Here is a 23,068-nt window from a genome sequence, read left to right on the forward strand (position 1 = left end):
AGATGAAGTTCGGTGAAATCTAAATATGAAATTAATTTGATTTTTCTGGCAATTGCCCTCCATTATTGACAGTTCTCCCTTCCTGCTTATCAGCAGACATTTCAGCTCCACTCTAGGTAGATTCCACATGTTCCAGTCTGTCCACTTTAGGCCTCTAATCTCATCCCGAACCTTCACCTTCCTATCACCAGTGAAGGACACTTTGCAAGGGAGCTGGCAGGTTGTTTGCTCTCCCTCTTCCACCTCACCTAAAGGAGCCACAGTCCAGAAAAGCCCCCTCCCTGTCCTTCTAGAGTGCAATTCCTCCAGTATGTTAGCCAGGACAGGAGGGGAAGCCAAAGACTTTTTTTACTTGTTGCTATTGGTGCCTCCCACTGTGGGTCATCTAATGGCCCTGAGAAGCATCAGTTATCCTGATGCTGTCCTCCTTGGGGACAGGCATGCAAGAGCTGACTTTCTCATAGGAGAAATGTGAATCCTGTCCAGGAGTACCCCCCACAGCCTCACAGCTGAGGGTCTGACTTAGCATACTGCATTTTGAGCCCTGGCAAGCCAACCCACACGTGACCACCCCAGCAGAGTCTATTTGATCTGTGTGGTGCAAGCTTGTGCCTTCTCACCATGCCCAGCAGAGGCAGTACCCAAGGCCTGCAGGGTCTGCCTGGCCAATTCTCTCCTGCCTTGTGTGATGGGCCTCACCCTGATCTTCAATAAGGCACTGAGCTCTGCCTTCTGCGGGTGCATCCTTGTCATCTGTCTACAATAGTGTCTGCCACCTTTTTTTTTTTTCTACTTCCACCCTAATCTGCACACCTGGCAGGTCTCCGTTCATCTTCAGGTCCTGCTTTCCATGCAGCTTCATTTGAGAAGCCAAGCCTGATGCCTAATGCTCCACTCTGATTTAGGACCGGCTGTTATGTGTTTATATAAAACCCATTATTTCCCTTCACAACACTTATCACAACTTTAATTGTATAGTAATTTAAGTCATTATCTATTTTCCTTCAGGAGACTGTAATTTCCTTGGGGCAGGATTCATGTGTGTCTTACTCCCCAGCTCATGGCCCGGTGTGAGTACAGCCAACACAACCCCATGAATGCGTGAGAGGAAATAAATGTTGCAATATCAGTGCATTCCTTTGGTTCCACCTAGCAAGAGGGGATTCATGTTTGAATATCTTTTAAATCTTTCTGAATTCTTGAGAGCATATTATTTTAAAGTAATGAAATACCACTTGTTGAATTCATAGTGTCCAAGTGCCAGGTGAAATGAAGTTTCATTCAGATAAACAAAAGTGTACAGTATAATTTCTTTTGCCCAGTGAACATTCACTTTGCTGTATGGGTCAAATCAGTTCAACATTTATTGAGTACCTGCCAGGTACCAGCACATTACCAAGACACTGTGGCTGAGAATATGAAACTAAAAAGCCATGATTCCTGACTTCAAGGAGTTGGCTCAGTACAGTTTGAAATTCCATTTCCCAATTTTAACTTTTATTCCCTTTCTCTCTCCCTCCCTCCTTTCATTCTTCCCTTCATTCCTTCTTTTTCTTAACCCAAGCACCCAACTTATTTATCCCTAATAACTTGGAAAACTGAACCAAGTACAATTTTTATGAAGTGGTTTTGTGTGGTCATTTATTTTTCTCTCAGGAAGGGAGAATTCATACAGCTCCTCCTATTATGTGGGCTTGGTTTCAAGGGCTGGGTTTCAACACACGCTTTGGATAAGTCTGGGTAATGTATATGGGCCGCAAAGATATACTTGAAACATGAATGTAATGATTGCACATCGTCCCCTGTTTAGCAGGTCTGTTCTCTTTATTAACTTATGTACACAATCACAACTTTTAAGAAGCACTTATTCATGGGACAGCTGGCTTCTGGTAGAAAACCCACATCCATTGGCCACAGGGCTGCTATACCACATGGTATTTGAGTATTGGTTAGCATCTTTGTCATTTTCAGTTTCCAGGAGATGATGGTTGTCTGCTGGTGTGCTCTGATATGCTTCTGTTTTCTGTTTATCAGAGCCTTTCAAGGAAAGGAAAAAATTAAAAAAAAAAAAAAATCTGTGCCCTCAACCAGTTTTTATCTCCAGAAACAGGACAAAAAAAAAACTTTGTTGTTGTTGTTGTTTTTTTTTAAAGTGAAACTCTTTTTTTCCTGAAGCAGAAGGCCACCTAGTGGAGTAACTGGGGAAGGCCGACTTTGATGGTTGCATTTTACCTTTATCACTGAAGAGCTGGAGACTTTGCAGCACATAATTAAATGTTGTGAAACTCTCATGTAGTGCACAGACCTGAAGGGAGCTGTCAATCATTCGATGAATTTTTAAGTGATATATTTCTATGTATGTTTGGGAAAATGCTTAAATTTGCTTTAAACTAAGGCAAATGCAGGATGACAAGAGAATAAAAACAGGATACAACTCTCCTCAATAGTCTTAAACTGGACTTTTAAATAGTGCACTCAGCTTACTTAAATGAATGTTAATTGGATCCAAATGAAGAACGTCTGATCCTCCTGGGGCTTCCAGAGGTTTCTCATGTGTCCTGTTTAGAGGGTACTTGATATGTTCATCCAAGGAATCAGATAAAAAGTGATTTGGAAGCTTTGAATTGATGACGAATTTAGGGGAATCCATCTTCATCTTAAAGACCACATTAATTGAATTCTAAAGCTGGAAACCACCTGAGAAACCAGGGAGTCCATTCCTTTATATTGTATGTGAAGAAAAAAAAAAGACCCAGGAGACCAAATCATTTGTTCACTGTTAATTACTCCTTTTCTTCAGAACCTATTTTTTCTCTCTGTGCTTCAGGAAGAAACTTCACCAAACCCAATGTTCAGTTTGAAAAGTGCTTTCCTTGTACCTTTTTATGAAATTGTGCATGCATGTGAGTGTAACAGGTACACGTGTATCCCCTCCCAAAGCATATGATAACTGGAGAGTATGTGAGCAGCCCGTTAGCCTTGACCCTCCCTTGAGATGAAAAATGATAGAGGCCCAGAGAGGACAAGAATGGCTCACTCCATTTCACAAGTAGTCATCCCCAAAACTCAGCATTGAACTCTGCTCTTTAGATGCTTGGTATGGTACTTTTCCTGAGATGCCAGGCTTCCTCTCATTTCGTGTCATGGCTGCTATCTGGGGAGCATACATATGCAATTAGCAAGAGAAAATTTACTTGAGAAGTATACTAACTAGAATTCTTAGAAACATAGAAGTTGGTTAAGTTCTTCATATCTCCTTTAGGACTTCAGATTGAGCATATTTTGCACTTTATTCTGTTGCTTTCAGAAATGAGTAATGCATTTCCATTTATTTCTTTTTCTTCAACCCCAGCATATCAATAATGACCATATTCATGGAGAGAAAAAGGAGTTTGTGTGCCGGTGGCTTGACTGCTCAAGGGAACAGAAACCCTTCAAAGCCCAGTACATGTTGGTAGTGCATATGAGGAGACACACGGGCGAGAAGCCTCACAAATGCACTGTGAGTACACAAGTGGGTAGCAGGCAGGCAACCTGGGTGTCCCCTCCTATGGGTGGGTGTTAGGCCTCACCTCATGGGTCCTTCCTCATATTCTTCATGGTTGTGTGGGCTGATGACTTCAGATTGAGGGAAGCAAGGTTGGTAAGAAGAGAGAAGGTGCATCATCTATTGACGAATATCTGGGTTTTTGAGCTGTCTCATTAGACAGGATAGCAGGCAGAAGGCTGGTACTGGGAATGAGCTCTTGGCCACGGCACCGGCCCCAGCCCAATAACTCATCACAGCAGAGGCTCAAAAAGCAAAGGGAGGCGCCAGCTTCCAACTTAAAAAGTTTAAGTTGACTTTTTAAAAAGAATCGCTGCATAGGTTGAACATCCAAAATAAAAAAGAAAGGAAAAAAATCCAAAAATGCTCCAAAATTTGTAAAAATTTAGCCCCAATATCATGCTAGAAGTGGAAAATCTCACACCTGACCTCATGTGACTGGTTGTAGTCAAAACACGGGTACACTAAAAATACTATACAAAATTATCATCAGGTAGTGTATATAAGGTGTATATATAAAGAATAAATGGATATTCCCAAATCTGAAAAAAAATCCAAGACATTCTGATCCCAAGTATTTTGGGTAAGGGATACTCAACCTTCACCTGATTTTAAAGTTTCTCCTGGTTAGTCTCCAGTGACACAGTGTGGACTTCAGGAGTGGGCCAGGGCTTCCATGAAGTTGAACATTCTCTCAGTGATGTACCCAGAAGGCACACTGGGCCCTACTCAGCCTTGGTACTTTACATCTTAAAGGCCCTTTACAAACATGATCAAATTCCAGGTCTTTGTATGGACACAAAGCCATATTAATGAACTTTGTGCTGAATCTGAAATCAGTGGGAATTTGAGGAGATCAATGAGCAGATAATGAAATCCATTGTCCACATTGAGCGGTCTATTAAAAAAAAAAAAAAAAAAAAAAACTTCAGGACTTTTATTGGCACTGAAAATGCTTTATCTTGAACTGCCCCAAGCCACATCTGAATCCCAATAAATGCAGAGTTTAGTGGAGTTTTTGTTCCGTGGTTTTGAAAAGCTGCTGACCCTTGAAACGTCAGGTTTTCATCCACTTTGAGGGAGGGTTAGGCATAAGCTGCCGGTGCATTGTGTGGAGTAATCCAGATTTACCTGTTGTCCCCAGTTTGAAGGTTGCACAAAGGCCTACTCGAGACTAGAAAACTTGAAAACGCACTTGAGATCTCACACTGGAGAGAAACCATACGTCTGTGAGCATGAAGGCTGCAACAAGGCCTTCTCAAATGCCTCTGATCGCGCCAAGCACCAAAACAGAACACATTCCAATGAGGTAAGCATCCATGGGCCCTGAGCTCATGGGCAGAAACAAAGAACCCTCATGAGGGTATCCTTAGAAAGGCTTTTTTTCTTTTGACTGCTCCCAGCGTAAGCTGGCTCCAAGAGGACAGGTGGAGGCTTGGGCTTGGAGGTGGGGCAGAAAACTGGACCTCAATTGGGGCATGATACAGAGGAAGCAGGAACTATTAAATTGCACAATTCCATGGCATTTAGTATACTCATGAACTTAGTATCATGTTGTTCAGAACTGCCACCTACTGGTCAGACAGTACAAGCATTTAACTTGGATTTCCAGCCACTGGCTCTGCTCAGAGTAATAAGTCCATGGAGTTCAAAGGGTGACTCTGTAAGCACCAAAGATAGATTTAGAAGGAGCACATTGACAAGTGATAGCTTACTGCTGAAATAGCCAGTCTTATTTGCTTTCTCTAAGTGGTATCTTCAAATATGTTATTTAAAAAAAAAAAAAAAAAAAAGACAGAGCAACCAGCCATAGCTCAAATACAGTTTCCAGACGTTCTGAATTCCAAATGATCTTGGAAGATATTCTCAGAAACCCAGTTAGTTATTTAAGATAATTTATTGAATGAAGCTTCATGGTAATAGGTGGTTCCTGGGGTGATGCTCTTGTCTTTAGGAAGTCATCCTCTCAGGTTGCAGAGAAGCAAGTTGGTATCAGTGAATTTTATTTTGCTTATATTTTGAGGCATATCTACCCACAAATCTGTAACTTCTTGGAGTTCTAAGTCAAATGCTAGCTCCTCTCTTGAATGAATCAAGAGACTAACACCAAGGTTCCTCCCATTTTTGGTAGAAATGGGAGAGCCATGTAGAAACACAACACATATCTCAGTCTATAAAACTTGTCATCAGTTTGCTTGAACTGTGTTAAAGAAGGAGGATTTTGTACACATAAGATCTTGTAGTGACTGTCATGACTTCAACAGATGCAGATAGAGAGAGATAGAACATCTGGTCAAAATATAGTGAGCTATTCCACTTGGGGCTATTTGGCCTTAAGGTCTTCACCACGTTTTCTTTCAGCTGAACTGATAGAACAAGAACAAAATGGTTTCTAATAGGATTAACCACATATTCCAAAAAGCACACTCACACCATATTCACACTTGCAAGTCCATGTACACCAACTCTTTATTATTATTATTATTATTATTATTTTAGCTGTAGATGGACACAATACCTTATTTTATTTATTTATTTTTATGTGGTGCTGAGGATCGAATTCCATGCCTCACATGTACTAGTCAAGTGCTTTACCACTGAGCTACAACCCCAGCCCACACCAACTCTTTTTGAAAAGGTTAAACTGGACTAAGGAAATGAGAGACATTTGGAATGTCTTATTGATTTAAAGGAGATGACACATTCTGTTCTTTGCGTCAAAAATGCTTTTACTGTGTGCAATAGCTGCATTATCATATGTTTCTTTTTTTGTACAAAATTTTAGGGAGTCTAAAGAATAGGCAAATGCACAGAGACAGGTAGTAGATGAGTATTTGCCAAGTAGCTGGTGGAGGGGAGTAGGGGCAACTGCTAATGGGTACAAGGTTTCATTTTGGGGTGATGAAAATGTTCTGGAATTAAGCAGTGGTGATGATTGCATAACACCAAGAGTGTACTAAATTCCATGGAATTGTGCAATTTAAAAGGATTATTTTGCTACATAAATTGTATTTTGATTTCAAGTTTTTAGGGGATTCAACTAATTAATGTATTTAACTGTATTTCATATATTTGACTACAAGAGAATATTCATTCCTATAGAATTTAATTAATTAGTTAATTAATTTGGGGTACTAGGGATTGAACCCAAGGACATTCTAGCACTGAGCAGTATCCCCAGCCTTTTTTATTTTTTTATTTTGAGACAGGCCTCACTAAATTTCTGAGACTGGTCCTAAATTTGCCACTCTCCTGCTTCAGTGTCTAATATTGCTGGGATCACTGACATGTGTGGCTGCGCCCAGCTACAGTTTATAGATTTTGGACCAACTTTCTCTCACATTGTGAAGAAATTCAGGCAGTGGATATGTTAGGATTAGCAGTGCACATATATAAGATGTTTCCTAAGGGTTTTTTTTTTTTAATCTTTTCATTGACTTAAAATATGTGACTACATCTGTTTGCTTTAGTCAAGTGTGTTGTAATTGAGCTTATCTTCTGTGAGGTCAAAAGTTCAGTGTTATAAGAATTGAATACCTTATTATACTAAAAAAATACCTTTTTTATCAAGTTTGAGCCGTTAAACATTTTTTAACCTTAATTATAAATACATAATTCAGATTTTATTCATAAACATGTAAATCATTTTTTCTCCATTCTCTATGCAAATCTTTGGCCTTGTGCATGAAATGATAGATCATCTAAGAGATACCCAAAATAAGTTTGTTCAGGAAATCCAGATTTGGTAATAAGACAATACTAGGTAAATCAAGATAATCAGTTTCATCTAATTTAATTGCTCTCTTACTTATAACTTCATTTATTCACTCAACAAATATTGACAGCTAGTTTTGTGCTGAGCCCTTTGCTATCCTAGGTCTGGCAAAGAATTTAATAAATTAGAAATAGATTAGGAAGGGTTTGGGTTAATCACATGACGTTTGTGGCTGCCACAAAATTTATGAACCCTGTTATAGTATTATCCTATTAGATACTAGTTAAATTATCTAGCATTTTTCTCATTCTAAGCCATTCAGGTACTTCTCTATTAGGCTGTCCTGCCCTTCAGGGACCCTGGACTGTAGCAGTGGCAGTTCTGACCCCATAGTTCACATTCCTCCCAAAGTTACCTCTGAAGAACTTTCCTCGCTCTGATTCGATTGGATGTCCCTCTCCCAAAAGCTCCAATGGTACTTTCTTTCCTGCAGGAAAAGTTTAGACTCCCTAAACTTGTGTCAGTACCCATTCTCACTCCTCCCAAGCCTGCCCTTCCAGTCCTGACCTCTCACTATCATGACTATGAATGGAACCTTTCAGAAGCCTGTGCTGTCCAGTACATGCCAACATGTGTGATGTGGTCCTGCTGCTGGAACTCTGCTCAGGACACTCTTTTTGGTATCCTCCTGCCCTCCTTTTAATCTCTGGGAATTTTATTCTCCTTTTAGAACCCAACAAAACTACTTTCTCCTAATAAAAGGTCCATCTATTGAGGGCTTACCCTGTGTCATGCATTGTGGTAAGAACTTGACGGTCATGGTCTCATTTGGCAACTAACATAAACTCACAACCTGAGCATTAGACCCAGAGACAGAAACTTAATAACTGACCCCTTCCAGGATCATCCCAACTGAAAAGAGATTCCTCCGTTGTCTGCATCCTTAGTATTCACACTTTACATTGTGGATAATTACATGGTATCTTATTTTTCATACCAGAAAAAGAGATTTTTATATATCAAGTGCAAGGATTACATTAAGGATTTTATATTCCTCAAGGTTAAATTCTGCAATATACAATATTGGGATCACAGAACATTGCATGGAATAGGAGTCATTGGATGTTTAATGAAAAAATTTATTTGGGTCAATTCTACAAAGTAGGTAGAAAATGTATCAGCTGATTTCACCCAGTGCCTATGAGTACAGTGAGTCAAAATGGTAACTATCATGTCAAAAGTCGAATACTGAGCACATGAACGATGCTACTCAGTCTGACAACATATTTTTAGCCTATATATGAATATATAATTGCAATTACTGATCACAACAAAATTTGGAGGCCAAACTATATAATTGGGCTAATATGCTTCTCTGTAAGACTTTAATGTCCTGAGCTTGTATTGTTATGGTTTTTGTGTAGATGGATAATGTGTATGTTCACATGCATGGGCACATAGTTGCAGGTGTACTAGTGTGTGCTGTTATTTTTGGCAATACAGGTTCTGAACATTCTTGTTCTCATTAGACATCAACTATCTCCACATTTCTAAATCAATCCATTTTATTCATATGCATATATTTATAGAAATGTAGTAGCACCACCTTGTACTCCATCTTCCCTTTGCACACAAATGCCCCATGCACTCATTCTGCCTGCTCATGGAACAATTTGTCATGGCAGTGCCAGGAATAAGCATAGAGCCTATGTCAGAACACTGGAAGGTAATGGCACCAATCAACAGAGCCATTCTTCTACCCTAATGCATAGAATTTGATGCGCTCATTTCATTATATATATGTGTGTGTGCTGCAATTCACACAAGATCCTGAGTAGACATAATTCAAGTTAATGGGAATCAATTCTACCCAGAGGAATCTCATATTTGAAGGTGAAGTCTCTCAGGATAATTTTCGGAATCTTTGCTGCACTGCATTAGGGCATTTCAGCATTTTTAGTTCGCATTCAGTCTGTTCTTGGGCTTTTAGTGAAAAAGCATCTTTTAGACATACATTCTACAAGACGGCATCTTTTTAAATGTAATAGATAAATTATATTAATCATGGTTTTTATAACGATTGCTTACCTAACGGCTCATCCTCTGGTATACATGGATATAAATGTATACAGTCATCTCTAAGTATCTGCAGATTATTTCCTGGTCTCTCCCAGATACCAAATCCAAGAATGCAAAAGTTTCTTATATAAAATGGCATAGTATTTCCATACAACTTATGTATATCTTCCCATATATTTCAAATCATCTTTAGGTTACTTATGATGTCTGATACTGTGGAAATAGTTATTATACTACATTATTTAGCAGATAAAGACAAGAAGAAAGTTTGTGCACACCAAGTTTTTTTTTTTTTTAATATTCCCAATCTGTGATTGGTTGAATCTGCTAATGCAGAACCTTTGGATATAAAGGACCAACTTTGTTTACACAATCATCCATGAATAGATTATTTTGGAGCCAATTGGACAAAATCACAATTTGGGTGTTGATCATGAGCAGAGGCCAGCAGTTTGAATAAATATCTAGCTATTAGCATCCATATAATGTTTATAACTATATCTAGAGACTTGACCACTGACTCACATAGAAAATGAAATGAGCATGAAATAATTTATAGACTTGAGCACTCAGGAAAGAAGCACAGACCAGGAATCCTGGTTCCCAGCACACTATCCAGCTGCCTTGGGCAAGGCTTGACTGTTTTGAAGACCAGAGAGGTTCTGGACCTTTCGAGCCCTGAATGTCCCCACGCAGTTGCCGTCCTACCCAGAGGAACACATTTTAGCGACATCTAACATTGGAGAGGCTAAAAGCAATCTTTTTTTTTTTTTTTTTAATTATACCTATACGTAAATAGTCCATTTCCAAAGCACATAATGGTATTAACTACCCCCACAAAAAAAGGATTTACATAAAGAAATTTCTTGACACAACTTCTTCTGAAAATTGTGCAGCATTCTCCTGATTAGATGATGAGAATCCCTTAAGCCTCCTTCCATCATCATCATCATCACCAGATGTCTCCTGAGTGCCTGTCATGGTACCATGGTACTTCTTCCCACTCACAGCATAAATGCTTCCAAGAACAGGAAGGCAATTTACACACTCTTAGCTCTCCCAGAGCTCTCTTGAAAATAATAATCTATTTAGCCAGATTCTATGGACACTGGACCATGTCCAAATGGCCTTATTAAACCACTAGTTCCTACAGGTATTTGAGTACCACTGAGCTTTGTAAAAGTGTTTTGAAAGAATTAAAATTGTAATGAGCAACCACAGAGGACTGTGGGGCTGGAGCTTAATCACTTTTATAACAACCTATTGTGTTTCTGTTGGATTTGGCAGAAACCTTATGTGTGCAAAATCCCAGGCTGCACTAAACGTTACACAGACCCAAGCTCCCTTCGGAAACATGTGAAGACTGTGCATGGCCCTGAGGCTCATGTCACCAAGAAGCAGCGTGGGGACATGCATCCTCGGCCCCCACCTCCGAGAGATTCTGGCAGTCATTCACAGTCCAGGTCACCTGGCCGGCCGACTCAGGGAGCCCTTGGGGAGCAGAAGGACCTCAGCAACACTACCTCAAAGCGGGAGGAGTGCCTCCAGGTGAAGACGGTCAAGGCCGAGAAACCCATGGTATGTCATTCACTCTCCTGATTTTCCCAGAGTTGGCCGAGGGTCATTTGAAAGAGCCCAGCAGGGCATTCAGAGAGATAAGACCATTCCCATCCTCACTGCATCGGGTCACTCTGATTTGAGGAGGTCATGAGCCCAGTAACCTGGACTGCTTACTTGAAGTTTATCTGCTTAGAATAACTCTACTCAGAAAAGAGCTTCCAAGTTTCCTGATTTTTGAAATTGATCCAGAGACATACCATACCACTCATGGCAGGCAGAGACACGACTGTGTATCTTGTCAATGTGCCTCGAAGGTACAAAATCATTTATTGAGCCTTTCTGTAAACATGTTTTCTGTCTTCTTTGTCCTGGTGACTCAAAGGTAAATAAGCTACAATCCGTATCCTTTAGGGGTATGCAGTCCAGTGGGAGAGATAGAATGAAAAACAAATACCACTCAGGGTGATGGGAGCTTGAACATGGGTCTTTGTAAGGAGCCTTCAGGAGAGAGGTGCACTCTGAGGTCAGAGGCCATGAGGACATGGAATTTAGCACTCCCAGTTGGCAAGAGTGAGGCTTGAGGAAGGAAGGACAGGCAGAAATGCACCAGTCTCTGGGCCTCACAGGGATGCACAGGAGCAAAGTGGGCAGGAGAGGAAGTGTAGGTTTTGCTAGCAATGGGGAATGCAAAGGGTTGATGTTCACAAACATCTACTCTAGAATCGGAGCAGAGATTGGATACACTGGGACCATTTCTCTTGTGCCTGAGTCTATGAGATTGAGAATGAAGAAGGGTTTTGAAAAATTCTTGTAATCAAGCATTATTTCTGTCTAGTAATTATTAGAATATGAGCAATACTATTCTTTCAGTTGCTTTCAGACTTCACTTGGTGATTTTGTGTCATGTACGTATTTTTATAAAGCACCTAAAATTTCAGAAGGATAAAAAGAAAAATTAAAAGAATACATATGAAAGAAGATTCAGTGCATTTATATTGGTCACGCATACAATGGATTTAATTACGCATATATATTGGGATAAGTTTGCCACTCTGACCTGTGGAAGAAATGTAAGAGATAGAAATAATATGCCTAGCTTTCTGGGGACAAGGAAATGGTTGGATGGGCAAATTTTACTAAATTTAAGGAAGCATTTTTTTAAAATGTGAGAAGTTCAGCAATTGAAAGAATTCTATGAATTCACCAGTGAGTTCACTATTCAGAAGTACACGTCGGCTGGAAATAATTGCACATACCATCCCAGCATTGGTAAGGAAACTACGTTTTAATGATTAACCAGGTTTGTCTTTAAATTCTAGAGTCTTAAAAAGTGACATTAAATTTAGCCAAAAATAACACAAATAGGATATTCAGCTTTATCATCATTTCTCATGGTATTTTGCATTTATAAAGTATCTTAATAAAATGTGTATATATACGAATGATCATGATATTTTTTTAAGTTAATTGATTCATACAAAAGTGCTTTATATACTTTTTTGGAGGTGAGCATGTATCTATTTCATAAAATAAAGTCTACCTATATAATAACTGTGCAAAATATTCAGCAGTTTATTCTCAAATGTTTAAGGAAAATGAATTTGTGGTCTCCTAGATTATGTCATCAAACACTATGATTTATATTCTTAGACCATTCTAAGAACCCAGAGTATCTTATTTCTTCAATGTGCATCCCAGGCTCAAGAAAGTCTTGTTTTGCTAGAGAATTTCAACAAAGCTAGCAGGTGTCCAGGGATCTTTTGTGATTAATCATGTGAATTTCAATTAATGTAAGTCATATATTAAAATGCATTCTGGAAAAAAGGTTTATGCAAGAATATGGGAAATAAATTACATTGTCAAAAGCTAAAAAAAATTTAAAAAAAGAAAAAAGAAAGTTTGCCCTCTTTTCCCCAAACACCCATTACAAACACCCATTATATAAAAAGAAAATTGGTAGAAATAAATATTTGTCATGATTTGGTTCAGTGACATTTGAGATGCCCCAATGGGTGAAATATTTTATAAACTAAGTCATAGAAACATAAGATCATGAGATGTTTTACAGGGAAGAAACTGAAGCTCCCTGAGGTTAATAATGTAATCACATTCCTATAATAGACTATTTTATGTATGCATGTATACACACACATTTAAATGTATGCAGATATTTTCATAAACATTTACTAATGGAGATGAAATTTACATTCCTAATGCTTTCTTTAAAAAAACATGTCTTTAATTTTATCATCATGCTATAAATTAAATTCTTTCTTCTTTTTTTCTTATTAATGCAACCTCTCTTCTGTCTAATGCTCCTAAATGTCTTGTTCTCACTTCCTAAGGACAGTGGGTAATAAGGTGAGGGAATTTTGGCTTGTCTGTTCTTTTAGTTTCGTTTTCATTTGAACATTCAACTTTTTCATTTCATTTTTCTTGAGTTTTTGTGGCTTGGTGATATCTTTGGTAGTGAGCATTACTCAGCTATGTTTCAAATAGAGAAGCAATGTGTTTTGAACGCTCAGCATGTGGAAAATGTGGAGTTTTGATTGTTAAATTCATTGTTCCGTTTGTCTAGGTTTTCATAAGAAATCATACTGGAGTGGACCAAGCAGATGTTAGATCCTACTAAATTACTGTACTGACTAGTATATATTCCATCTTGGACCTTTGAAGAAGGTCTAGATACATCTTGGGTTAGCAGTTTAACCTCTATTCAAATGTCAGAGCTCACGTAAGCAGTTTTCTGATTGTAAGTGCTTATGCACCTTCTCGCACACTCTATGGAAGTGTGTATTGGCATGTGTGTGCATGAATACTCATATACACAGGTTCACATACACACACATTCTGATTTGATAGCCCAAGAGTGAAAGACATTAAAAGCTCTGGAAACTCCAAGTACATTAGGAAGGAGCAAGTGGTCTGGCAACCCAAGACTTTGCTAAGGCAAAAAAATTATGTAAGGCTTTACATACCCATGATCAGACTTGCATCTTTCTTCAATCTGCTTGGTTGCCCAGGACAGAGTTAGTGTATCATATGGCACTCACTTAGAAAGTGTTCATTTGCTTGGATATATGTACTGTGATCGCAGGGGGGAATAAAAGTTAAGGGCTCTACTGAGAAAGCCTCTTTCTACAGACCTTCATGCCAACATTGTGTTTTCCATCTTAGATTAACTGAGTAGTCTCCAGGAGGAAGTGGAGTTCTCTTTCCCTGGAAGTTTGCTCTGTTAGCTGTTGTCAGGAGCTCTGGTTTTTATAATAACCCCGGAGAAACTGCTGCAGAAGCATGGAAGTAGCCAGCTTAGACTACCACGTCTGGCTGCTCCATGAACTTTGTGACTTTGGGCAGTCACTGACTTTTCTGAACATCACTTTTCTTATGCTTATGAAAGGATTTGACTGTTTATCAACCAGGACACCACTGGAATTTTAGATAGAACAGTTTGATGTTGTGCCAACTGCCCTGAACATTGCAGGCCATTTTATGCAGTGCTCCCCAGACACTGGGATAGTCAGGCTTTCCACCCTCTATTTCCAGGAACCCTGGGGTGGGGAGAAGATGATACTTTCCCTGATTGAGAACCACTGGGTTCGATTAAGTTCCCATTATTTGCATAATTTTTTTATAGAGTCCACTTGTGTGTGGTAAGGGGAATATTTCCCAGTTCTCCTAGTGAAATGCCCAAATGGCACACCAAGGAGAACTATAAAATCAAACCTACTGATGGAGGTAGTGTAGTAGACCTCAGTGCCATCGATGAAACCCCAGACTCCTGACAGCTATGGGTTGCTGCCTTTTTTCCCCTGTATATGGCAGAAGCAAAGTGACTGAAGTTTTACCTCTTATAGCTACCTTGATGCACAACCAGCTTCAGGTTCTACAATAGCAAAAAAAAAAAAAAAAAAAGTAAAAGTGGGGAGGAAGGATTACAAAGCTTAGGTACCAGCTCAGAGAGGCTTTTCTTAGAAAGTAATGTGTCCTATCAAGCATATATGTTTTAGCTGAGCAAAAAACAAAAACAAAACAACCCCTAAAGTTAGAACCACCTGAGACAATAGTTACTAAAGTTTTGTAATCTAATTATTACCCAGATGTTTTTATACTTCTGTGATCTCTGGGTTTCATATTGATTCCCAACAATAATCCATGATATAAACTGTCCCCATTTTATAGATGAGGAAACTGAGGTTGAGAGTGCCTTTGTCATTTGCCCAAAGCATAAAGTCCTGGCAGTAGGATTGGAAATAAAGAAGCTGTGTTAGCAGAGTTGGCATTCAGGACAGGATTCCATTTCTGATATCATGCTGGTCACACCACATCTAATCTTCTCTGCTGTTCATTGCCTCCTCCTGCATATCAGCCTGGTGATCCATCAGTCGTTCTGGCCCCAAAGGCCACCTCCATCCACTGGAACATAGTTTTTCTTCTCATTCAACCAGCTGATAACCTGGAGGTCTTCACCTGCATGAGCTGTCATTATTGGTGTCCTTTCCTTTGTTCTTCCTGGTGACAGTTCTTTCCTTTCCTCTTGACCTCAACAGACATCTCAGCCAAGCCCTGGTGGTCAGTCTTCATGCAGCAGCCAACAGTCCCCCATCAGCAACTATTCCAACAGTGGGCTCGAGCTTCCTCTGACCGATGGAGGTAGTGTAGCAGACCTCAGTGCCATCGATGAAACCCCAGTCATGGACTCGACCATTTCCACTGCAAGCACAGCCCTTGCTTTGCAAGCCAGGAGGAACCCTGCAGGGACCAAATGGATGGAGCACGTAAAACTAGAAAGGCTAAAACAAGTGAATGGAATGCTTCCTCGACTGAACCCCATTCTACCCCCCAAAGCCCCTGCGGTCTCTCCTCTCATAGGAAATGGTGAGTCCCACATCGGACCATGCCTCCCCTCAGGTGTTTTCTTTCAAATGTGGCCAGAGCACTGTGAGAGGAACCAGGAACCTCGCTTTTATATTTGCTGGTTTCACCACCAATCTCAAGGTTATGCTAATTTACTCTGCTCTATGAATGTTGAACCCATTTGAGTTGCCTTTCTGGAGGATCCATATCTTAAAAGTAGACAATAACAGAATTGTACTAAAACAAAAAGTAAGACTGTGAATAACTCATATTCTAATGGTGAAATCATAATTATTCAACCAGGATAAGAAAATCCCAGGAGAAGATGCATTAATGAGGGGCTGGAGTTGTGGCTCAGAGGTAGAATGCTTGCCTAGCATGTGTGAAGCACTAGGTTCGATTCTCAGCACCACATATAAAAAATAAATAAAAGTCCATTGACAACTAAAAAATTTTTTTTAAAAAAGATGCATTAGTGATTAGCATTCTGGTTTCCAAAATCTAAAACCAAGAGGTTAGCCACTACTTTCATTTATGTTGGCTAAGTTCAAGACAAACATTATTCTCCATGGTCAGCCCTGATGTTAACTTTTACTTCTGAGATGACACTATCTGAACCGCATCAGGTGTTTGTAGGATGTGAAATAAACAGGAAACCCGGCATGTGATTGTGAAATTCCTGGAATACCTTGGGCCCCTGTACTTGCATGGATCCTGAGTAATTGTGTATGTCGAAAAAGTCTTGTCCTTGCACTGCACCTGTGGAAAAGCTTAATCAAATTTAGGGGGAAACAAGGGAGAGAATTGAACAACAGCAGATGAGGTAGAGAGGGAAGATGGGAGGGGAGGGGAGGGGGGATAGTAGGGGATAGGAAAGGTAGCAGAATACAACAGTCACTAATATGCCATTATGTAAAAATGTGAGTGTGTAACCGATGTGATTCTGCAATTTGTATTTGGAGTAAAAATGGGAGTTCATAACCCAATTGAGTCAAATGTATGAAAGATGATATATCATGAGCTTTGTAATGTTTTGAACAACCAATAAAAAAAATATTAAAAAAAAATAGGGAGTAATTGTTAGTGCTTTAAGCCAGAGATTTACAAACTAAAGCCTGGGGGTTACATACAGCCTGCCACTTATTTTTGTAAAAAAAAAAAAAAAAAAATATTACTGGCACCCAGCCACACCTAGTCCTTCACTATTGTCTGTGGCCACTTGAATGCTAAACTGCAGAGTGGAGAGTAGTTGTGCTAGAGACCACAATGACCTCAAAAGCAGAAAAAAGTTACTACCAGCCCTTTACAGAAAACGTTGCCCGATACCTTGCTTAAGTTATCCTGAGTCTCACATCCTCTCTCCTTTCCTTCCCTCCACTTTTGTCTCTCCAGGCACACAGTCCAGTAACAACTGCAGTTCGGGCGGGCCCATGACTCTTCTTCCGAACAGAAGTGAGCTCTCCGGGGTGGACCTCACCATGCTGAACATGCTCAACAGGAGGGACAGCAGCACCAGCACCATCAGTTCTGCCTACCTGAGCAGCCGCCGCTCCTCGGGCATCTCGCCCTGCTTCTCCAGCCGCAGGTCCAGCGAGGCATCGCAGGCCGAGGGACGGCCCCAGAACGTGAGCGTGGCGGACTCCTACGATCCCATCTCCACAGACGCCTCACGCAGGTCCAGCGAGGCCAGCCAGGGCGACGGGCTGCCCAGCCTGCTCAGCCTCACTCCTGCCCAGCAGTACCGCCTAAAGGCCAAGTACGCTGCTGCCACGGGAGGGCCACCACCCACGCCCCTGCCGCACATGGAGAGGCTGAGCCTGAAGACCAGGATGGCCCTACTCGGGGACAGTAGGGAGACGGGCGTGACACTGCCTCCTGTCCACCCTCCGCGGAGATGCAGCGACGGGGGTGCCCACAGCTACGGCCGCCGCCATCTGCTGCCTCACGATGCACTGGGCAATGGCGTGAGGAGAGCCAGCGACCCTGTGCGGACCGTGTCGGAGAACCTGACCCTACCCAGGGTTCAGCGTTTCAGCAGCCTCAACAGCTTCAATCCTCCGGGTTTGCCTCCATCTGTGGAAAAGCGAAACTTAGTGCTTCAGAATTACACCCGGCCTGAAGGCAGCCAGCCCCGTCACTTCCATACGTCCCCCTGTCCTCCCAGCATCACCGAGAACGTTACCCTGGAGTCTCTGACCATGGACGCCGATGCCAACTTGAACGACGAGGACTTCTTACCGGATGATGTGGTGCAGTATTTAAATTCCCAGAACCAAGCAGGGTATGGGCAGCACTTGCAGAGCGCCATCTCAGACGACAGCAAGGTATCCCATGGGCCCAGTGACTTTGACCCACCTGGGCTGCCAGACAGCCACATTGGCCAGCAGTACCATTCCCTGGAGCAGCCTTGCACAGAAGGCAGCAAAACCGACTTACCTATTCAGTGGAATGAAGTCAGCTCTGGAAGTGCAGACCTGTCCTCCTCCAAGCTAAAATGTGGCCAGCAGTCCAGGGTGCAGCAGGCCCGAGCTTTTGGGTTATATAACAACATGGTGGTCCACCCTCAGAATCCATGGAGGGGTGAGAACAGCCCTGCAGGGGGATATCAGACCCTGGGGGAGAATGGCAGCTCCTACAGTGGCCCAGAGCACTTGGTGATACACAGTGGCAGGGGCACTGGCATGAATGGAAATACCTTCCATGAACAGTCCTATAAAGCCCAGCAGTATGGGAGCTGTCTCAACAGGCAGCCAGTGGCCCCTAGTGCTCTAGACAGTACCTGCAGTGCTGGGATACAAGGTTCGAAGCTGAAAAGCACCACCATGCAAGGGAATGGGGGTCCACTGGATTTTGGCCTGTCTGCGGCAACAAATGAGTCAGCTGGCAGCGCAGTGAATGGCATGCAGACCCAAGACCCAATAGGACAAGGGTATCTCCCTCACCAGCTACTCAGCGACAGCATGCAGCATCAGGGGGCAGGCCGCCCCAGTCAGCAGATGCTAGGACAGGTTAGTGCTACCTCACACATCAACGTCTATCAAGGGCCAGAGAGCTGCCTACCTGGGACTCACAGCATCAGCAGCCAACCATCAAGCTTGGTAGTTGTCAGGGGCTACCAACCATGTGCCAGCTATGGGGGCAGCAGGCGCCAGGCTATGCCGAGGGGCGGCCTCACTCTGCAGCAAGGACAGCTCAGTGACGCAAATCAAGCCTGCAGGGTGAATGGCATCAAGATGGAGATGCAAGGACAGCCCCAGCAGCTCTGTTCTAATATGCAGAATTACTCTGGTCAGTTCTATGACCAAACCATGGGCTTCAGTCAGCAAGACACGAAAGCCGGTTCATTTTCCATTTCAGATGCCAACTGCCTGCTACAGGGAGCTGGCGCCGAAAACTCTGAATTACTTTCCCCAGGTGCTAACCAGGTGACAAGCACAGTTGACAGCCTCGACAGCCATGACCTAGAAGGGGTGCAGATTGATTTTGATGCCATCATAGATGACGGGGACCACTCCAGCCTGATGTCAGGGGCCCTGAGCCCAAGTATCATTCAGAACCTTTCCCATAGTTCCTCCCGCCTCACCACACCAAGAGCGTCCCTCCCATTCCCAGCCCTATCTGTGAGCACCACCAACATGGCTATCGGGGACATGAGTTCTTTGCTGACCTCCCTCGCGGAAGAAAGCAAATTCCTTGCAGTTATGCAATAGGCGTTAGGCAAGAAAGACTGCAAACAGACGTAAAACTTTAGGAGTTGAAAGATTAAATTGACTCCGTTTTTGGCTGGTTTGTTTTTTTAGTTCTGTATGTATTTTAGCAATCTCATCTCATCAAACTGGGATGTGTTTCAAGTATATTCCTTTTATGGAAAAGGACTCTGAAAAACCCTAAGGTATTCTAGGGAGAAACTGTCTTCCATTTCAGTTTTGAATCAGTATTGTTACACTCAAACCACCCTCTTCTTTTTTTTTTTTAACTGTAAGCCCTCCCCCTTTTTTAGTAAACCAATGTAAATGTGTGATGTGCATGTTCTTTCTTTTAGAAGAGAAGTCAAGTTAAAGGATTTGACATGTTTCTCTGTTACTCCAAGGAAAACGGAGTTAGTATGCTTGTGACCGAAGGGGTTACATGTCCAGTTTTCTTTCTTCCTTTTTTTTCCCCTTCTTTCTTACATATACTCAATGTTTTGTTTTTGTGTTTTCTATTTTTTAATTCCCACATTGGGCACAAGAATCAGAATATGGTTAGTGAGTTTAAGAATCTTTTGTGGGTGCACTGTAGCATAGATAGCAGATTTTGACATGCTCCCAAACCCTAATCCAATTCAGGGCATACTTTTGAAAGCTACACAGAAGTGGAGACCTGGGGCTCTTGCAAATGAAAATAGTTTGCTCACAGTTTGGGTTTTAAATTCTTCCTATCCATAAGCGTGTTTGGGGTGGGTATTTCTATATGGTCAGTTCTCAGTTATCTTATTTGCCTTCTCTCTCTATCTTCACGAGCATCCAGCACTGTTTAATGCTACAGGGAGAGAGAGAGGACAGGCAATTGGTGACACTCAGACATGCTGCTACTTTTATTTGTTCTAGTAAGAAGTTAGGTAGATTCTAGATTGAAGCAATTGGGTAGAATTAGTTTGGGGAATACTGCTGGTCTTGCTATATTTGTTGATTAGATCCTATCTCTTTCTCCATTGACATAGATAACTGAGAATTGATGTTCATAGTTCTAAGTATATAGGTATTTAAACAACCCCACAACTGGCTATACCATTAACATTTATTAATTCCACTATAGGACTTCTATTCTATGTGCCCTATTGTAAGGGATTTGTAAAATTTAGTTGTAAAAGGAAAAGCTCACATACATTGATATTGGGAATAAATTGCTTCAACCATTTTTAGCATTTGAGAACATAAAAGAAGATACTTAATAACTGTGTGTGGATACCGTTGTTCTTATTCTCTCTGTCCAGTGAAGCATCCATTTAAGAAGTTAAATGTTATATACCATTAGTCCTTATTATGGACTAGTATCTTTTCTTCTGTTTTGGATTAAAACATATAAAGATTTAAAAAGTGCAGCTACTCCCCATGTGCAATTGATACACATAAAAGTCATACTGTGTGTGCAAAAAGAGTACATGGATTATTCAGCATATTGCTTTTAAAAATATGTAATTATTAAAAATATTAACACCTCAAGCAACCTGCTGTATTCTGTCCCCTATTAACCCCTGGAGTTGGATTTATCCAAAGTGATTCACTCTTCAATTGTGTGGCTTTGTCCCTTAATTTGTACCTTTTAAATTAATAGAAAGACAAGAATCAAGTAAAACAAAGTGATAAATAATAGAAAGAATGTTGGGACCTGCCTTTTTTTTACATTTATTTTCTGTTACTTGGACCAAGAATCTCAGCACAGAGGTAAATTTGCCATTAAGATTTTGTGGCTAAGACTATTGGGTTTGCATTCAACTAGATGTTCCTGAGACTTAGCAGAGTAATAGTGGCAAATTTTCCTTCATGTCCTACTGTCCTTCCACAATAGCCCCTCCTTTTAAATCAAAGGATATCTCCCATTTGGAACAGCCCATAAGCAAAAGAGAACTGATCTGAGCTCAGGACAGTAGAGTTTCTATAACTTTTCAGCTGAAAAGCAAGGTTTTTCTCTATTCCTCAGACAGGTCACCTTCTTATTACAAAATCAATGATCTGTTCCCTGAATCTGATTTTTCCGCAAACCTTACAGTCTCCAGGAACTAGGTTTATCTTGAATGCTGCTATGGTTTGGCCCCGTCTGTTCCCTACTCCTGAGCAAGGAGACTGGATCCTGCCATACTGCTCCCTCTCTCCAGCAGACTTCTTTCCTGGTAGTATTCTTGCATGGGACCTGCATTACCATAATCCTTCTTGGAAGGATGGACAGCAGTGGGGACCAGGACTATTGTCATCCTAATCATCTGCTTTTCCCTCTGGTTTCATGTTACTCTCTGATTTTCCTCCTTTAAGTTTTCTTTTCTGTCCTTGTTTTCCTTGCTGTGGTTTTGAACTTGCAGGAGACACACGTTTCACCTTAATATTTGGCCTCTCTGTATATATGGAAATCAGAAAGGAGGGAAGAAGAAAGTGCTTTCCCAGGATTTTGATGATCTGTAGTGACAGTCAAATGGAAGGAAGGTCTTGTGAAGTCACTTAGAAGTATCCTATAGGGACAAGGGATTTCTGCAGACCTGTTATCTCATATCGAAGGACCACCCACAACCTCCAACCTTCTTTCCATTTCTCTGACCTGTGCATCTAGAAAGATAGCACTTACTCATTAATGTCACCATTTACTCTTTAATAAAAAAAATGCAGGCCCATACAATCTGCATTAAACATGTTTTTATTTTTCAAGCCATTTTTACTGTCTAAAGAACAAATTAAACCACCCCTGTGCTCCTCACACATTGCTCATCCTCTTGAGCCACGAAGTTTTGATTCTTGCGATGTATGTGCCTTATTTTACGTTGATCTTGTCAATGAGAGGGACCAGTTGGTGTGGCCCAATCAGCGCGCCAAGGCTGTTTGCTCAGTGAGCCCGCAGGCAAGCGAGCAACTGTAGCAGAGTCTAAGCTTTCTTGTAACCTGGTTTCCTGTGTTGTTTTGAACTGATAGGAGGATGTTCTCTTCTGACAAGTTACCCTTGTGTATCCTGCAAATGTGTAAGATAAAATACAAGTTCGTTTTTTTCACCTTTTTTAGATTTTTAAAAAATAAAATGTGTAATCCTTTTTAAAAAGAAACACATGTAAATACATTTAAGTATTGTAGGCAAAGTGTTCGAATGTGACCGGCCCCGGCCTTCCGTGGAAAAGCCTGCAGCCGCTCCATGCTCTGCACCCACCTGGAGCCCAGAGCACCGCAGCCCAGACACAGATGAACTCTACCTTGACTTTCAGAACCACTTAGTCCTTTTGTAACAAAGAAAAAAAAATAATGTTTCTTACAATGTCAATAAAAAAACTCTTTGTACTGATTTTTTTTATTGGATTGTTTATTTAATACACAATTGAATAGAAAGAGTGCTTTCCTTGGAAAAATCCAGAGCCCATGTTTGCATGTAGACCCCCCACCATATAAGCTGAGTGAACTTCTGCTATAAGACTCAGATTCTGCATCCCTCAAATAGAGATTAAGATGCTGGTATGTACTGCTTGTGGTGTCCTGAGATGCATATATCACACACACAAACATACACACAGGGATCTACTGGGAACATGCTAATCGTCATCATTATTGTGTTTCTTGTTTTTGTTGCTTTGCCAA

The 23,068-nt window shown here is 41.1% G+C and overlaps 1 protein-coding gene across 2 annotated transcripts in view; it reads left to right on the forward strand.

Moving 5' to 3' along the window:
* GLI3 (GLI family zinc finger 3) overlaps positions 1–22,752 on the forward strand; it is a 279,826-nt gene extending 257,074 nt beyond the window's left edge. For both annotated transcript variants that reach the window (XM_081285013.1, XM_081285012.1), the window contains exons 11-15: positions 3,353–3,502; positions 4,692–4,856; positions 10,629–10,919; positions 15,452–15,779; positions 17,151–22,752. In XM_081285013.1, coding sequence (XP_081141139.1) covers positions 3,353–3,502; positions 4,692–4,856; positions 10,629–10,919; positions 15,452–15,779; positions 17,151–19,468 — 3,252 coding nt within the window. In that variant the 3' untranslated portion in view covers positions 19,469–22,752. The remainder of the gene's footprint in view (positions 1–3,352; positions 3,503–4,691; positions 4,857–10,628; positions 10,920–15,451; positions 15,780–17,150) is intronic.
* The last annotated feature ends 316 nt before the right edge of the window (positions 22,753–23,068 follow it).

This window comes from Spermophilus citellus (assembly GCF_964194105.1).
Source record: "Spermophilus citellus genome assembly, chromosome: 3".
In the NCBI taxonomy this organism is placed as follows: Eukaryota; Metazoa; Chordata; class Mammalia; order Rodentia; family Sciuridae; genus Spermophilus; species Spermophilus citellus.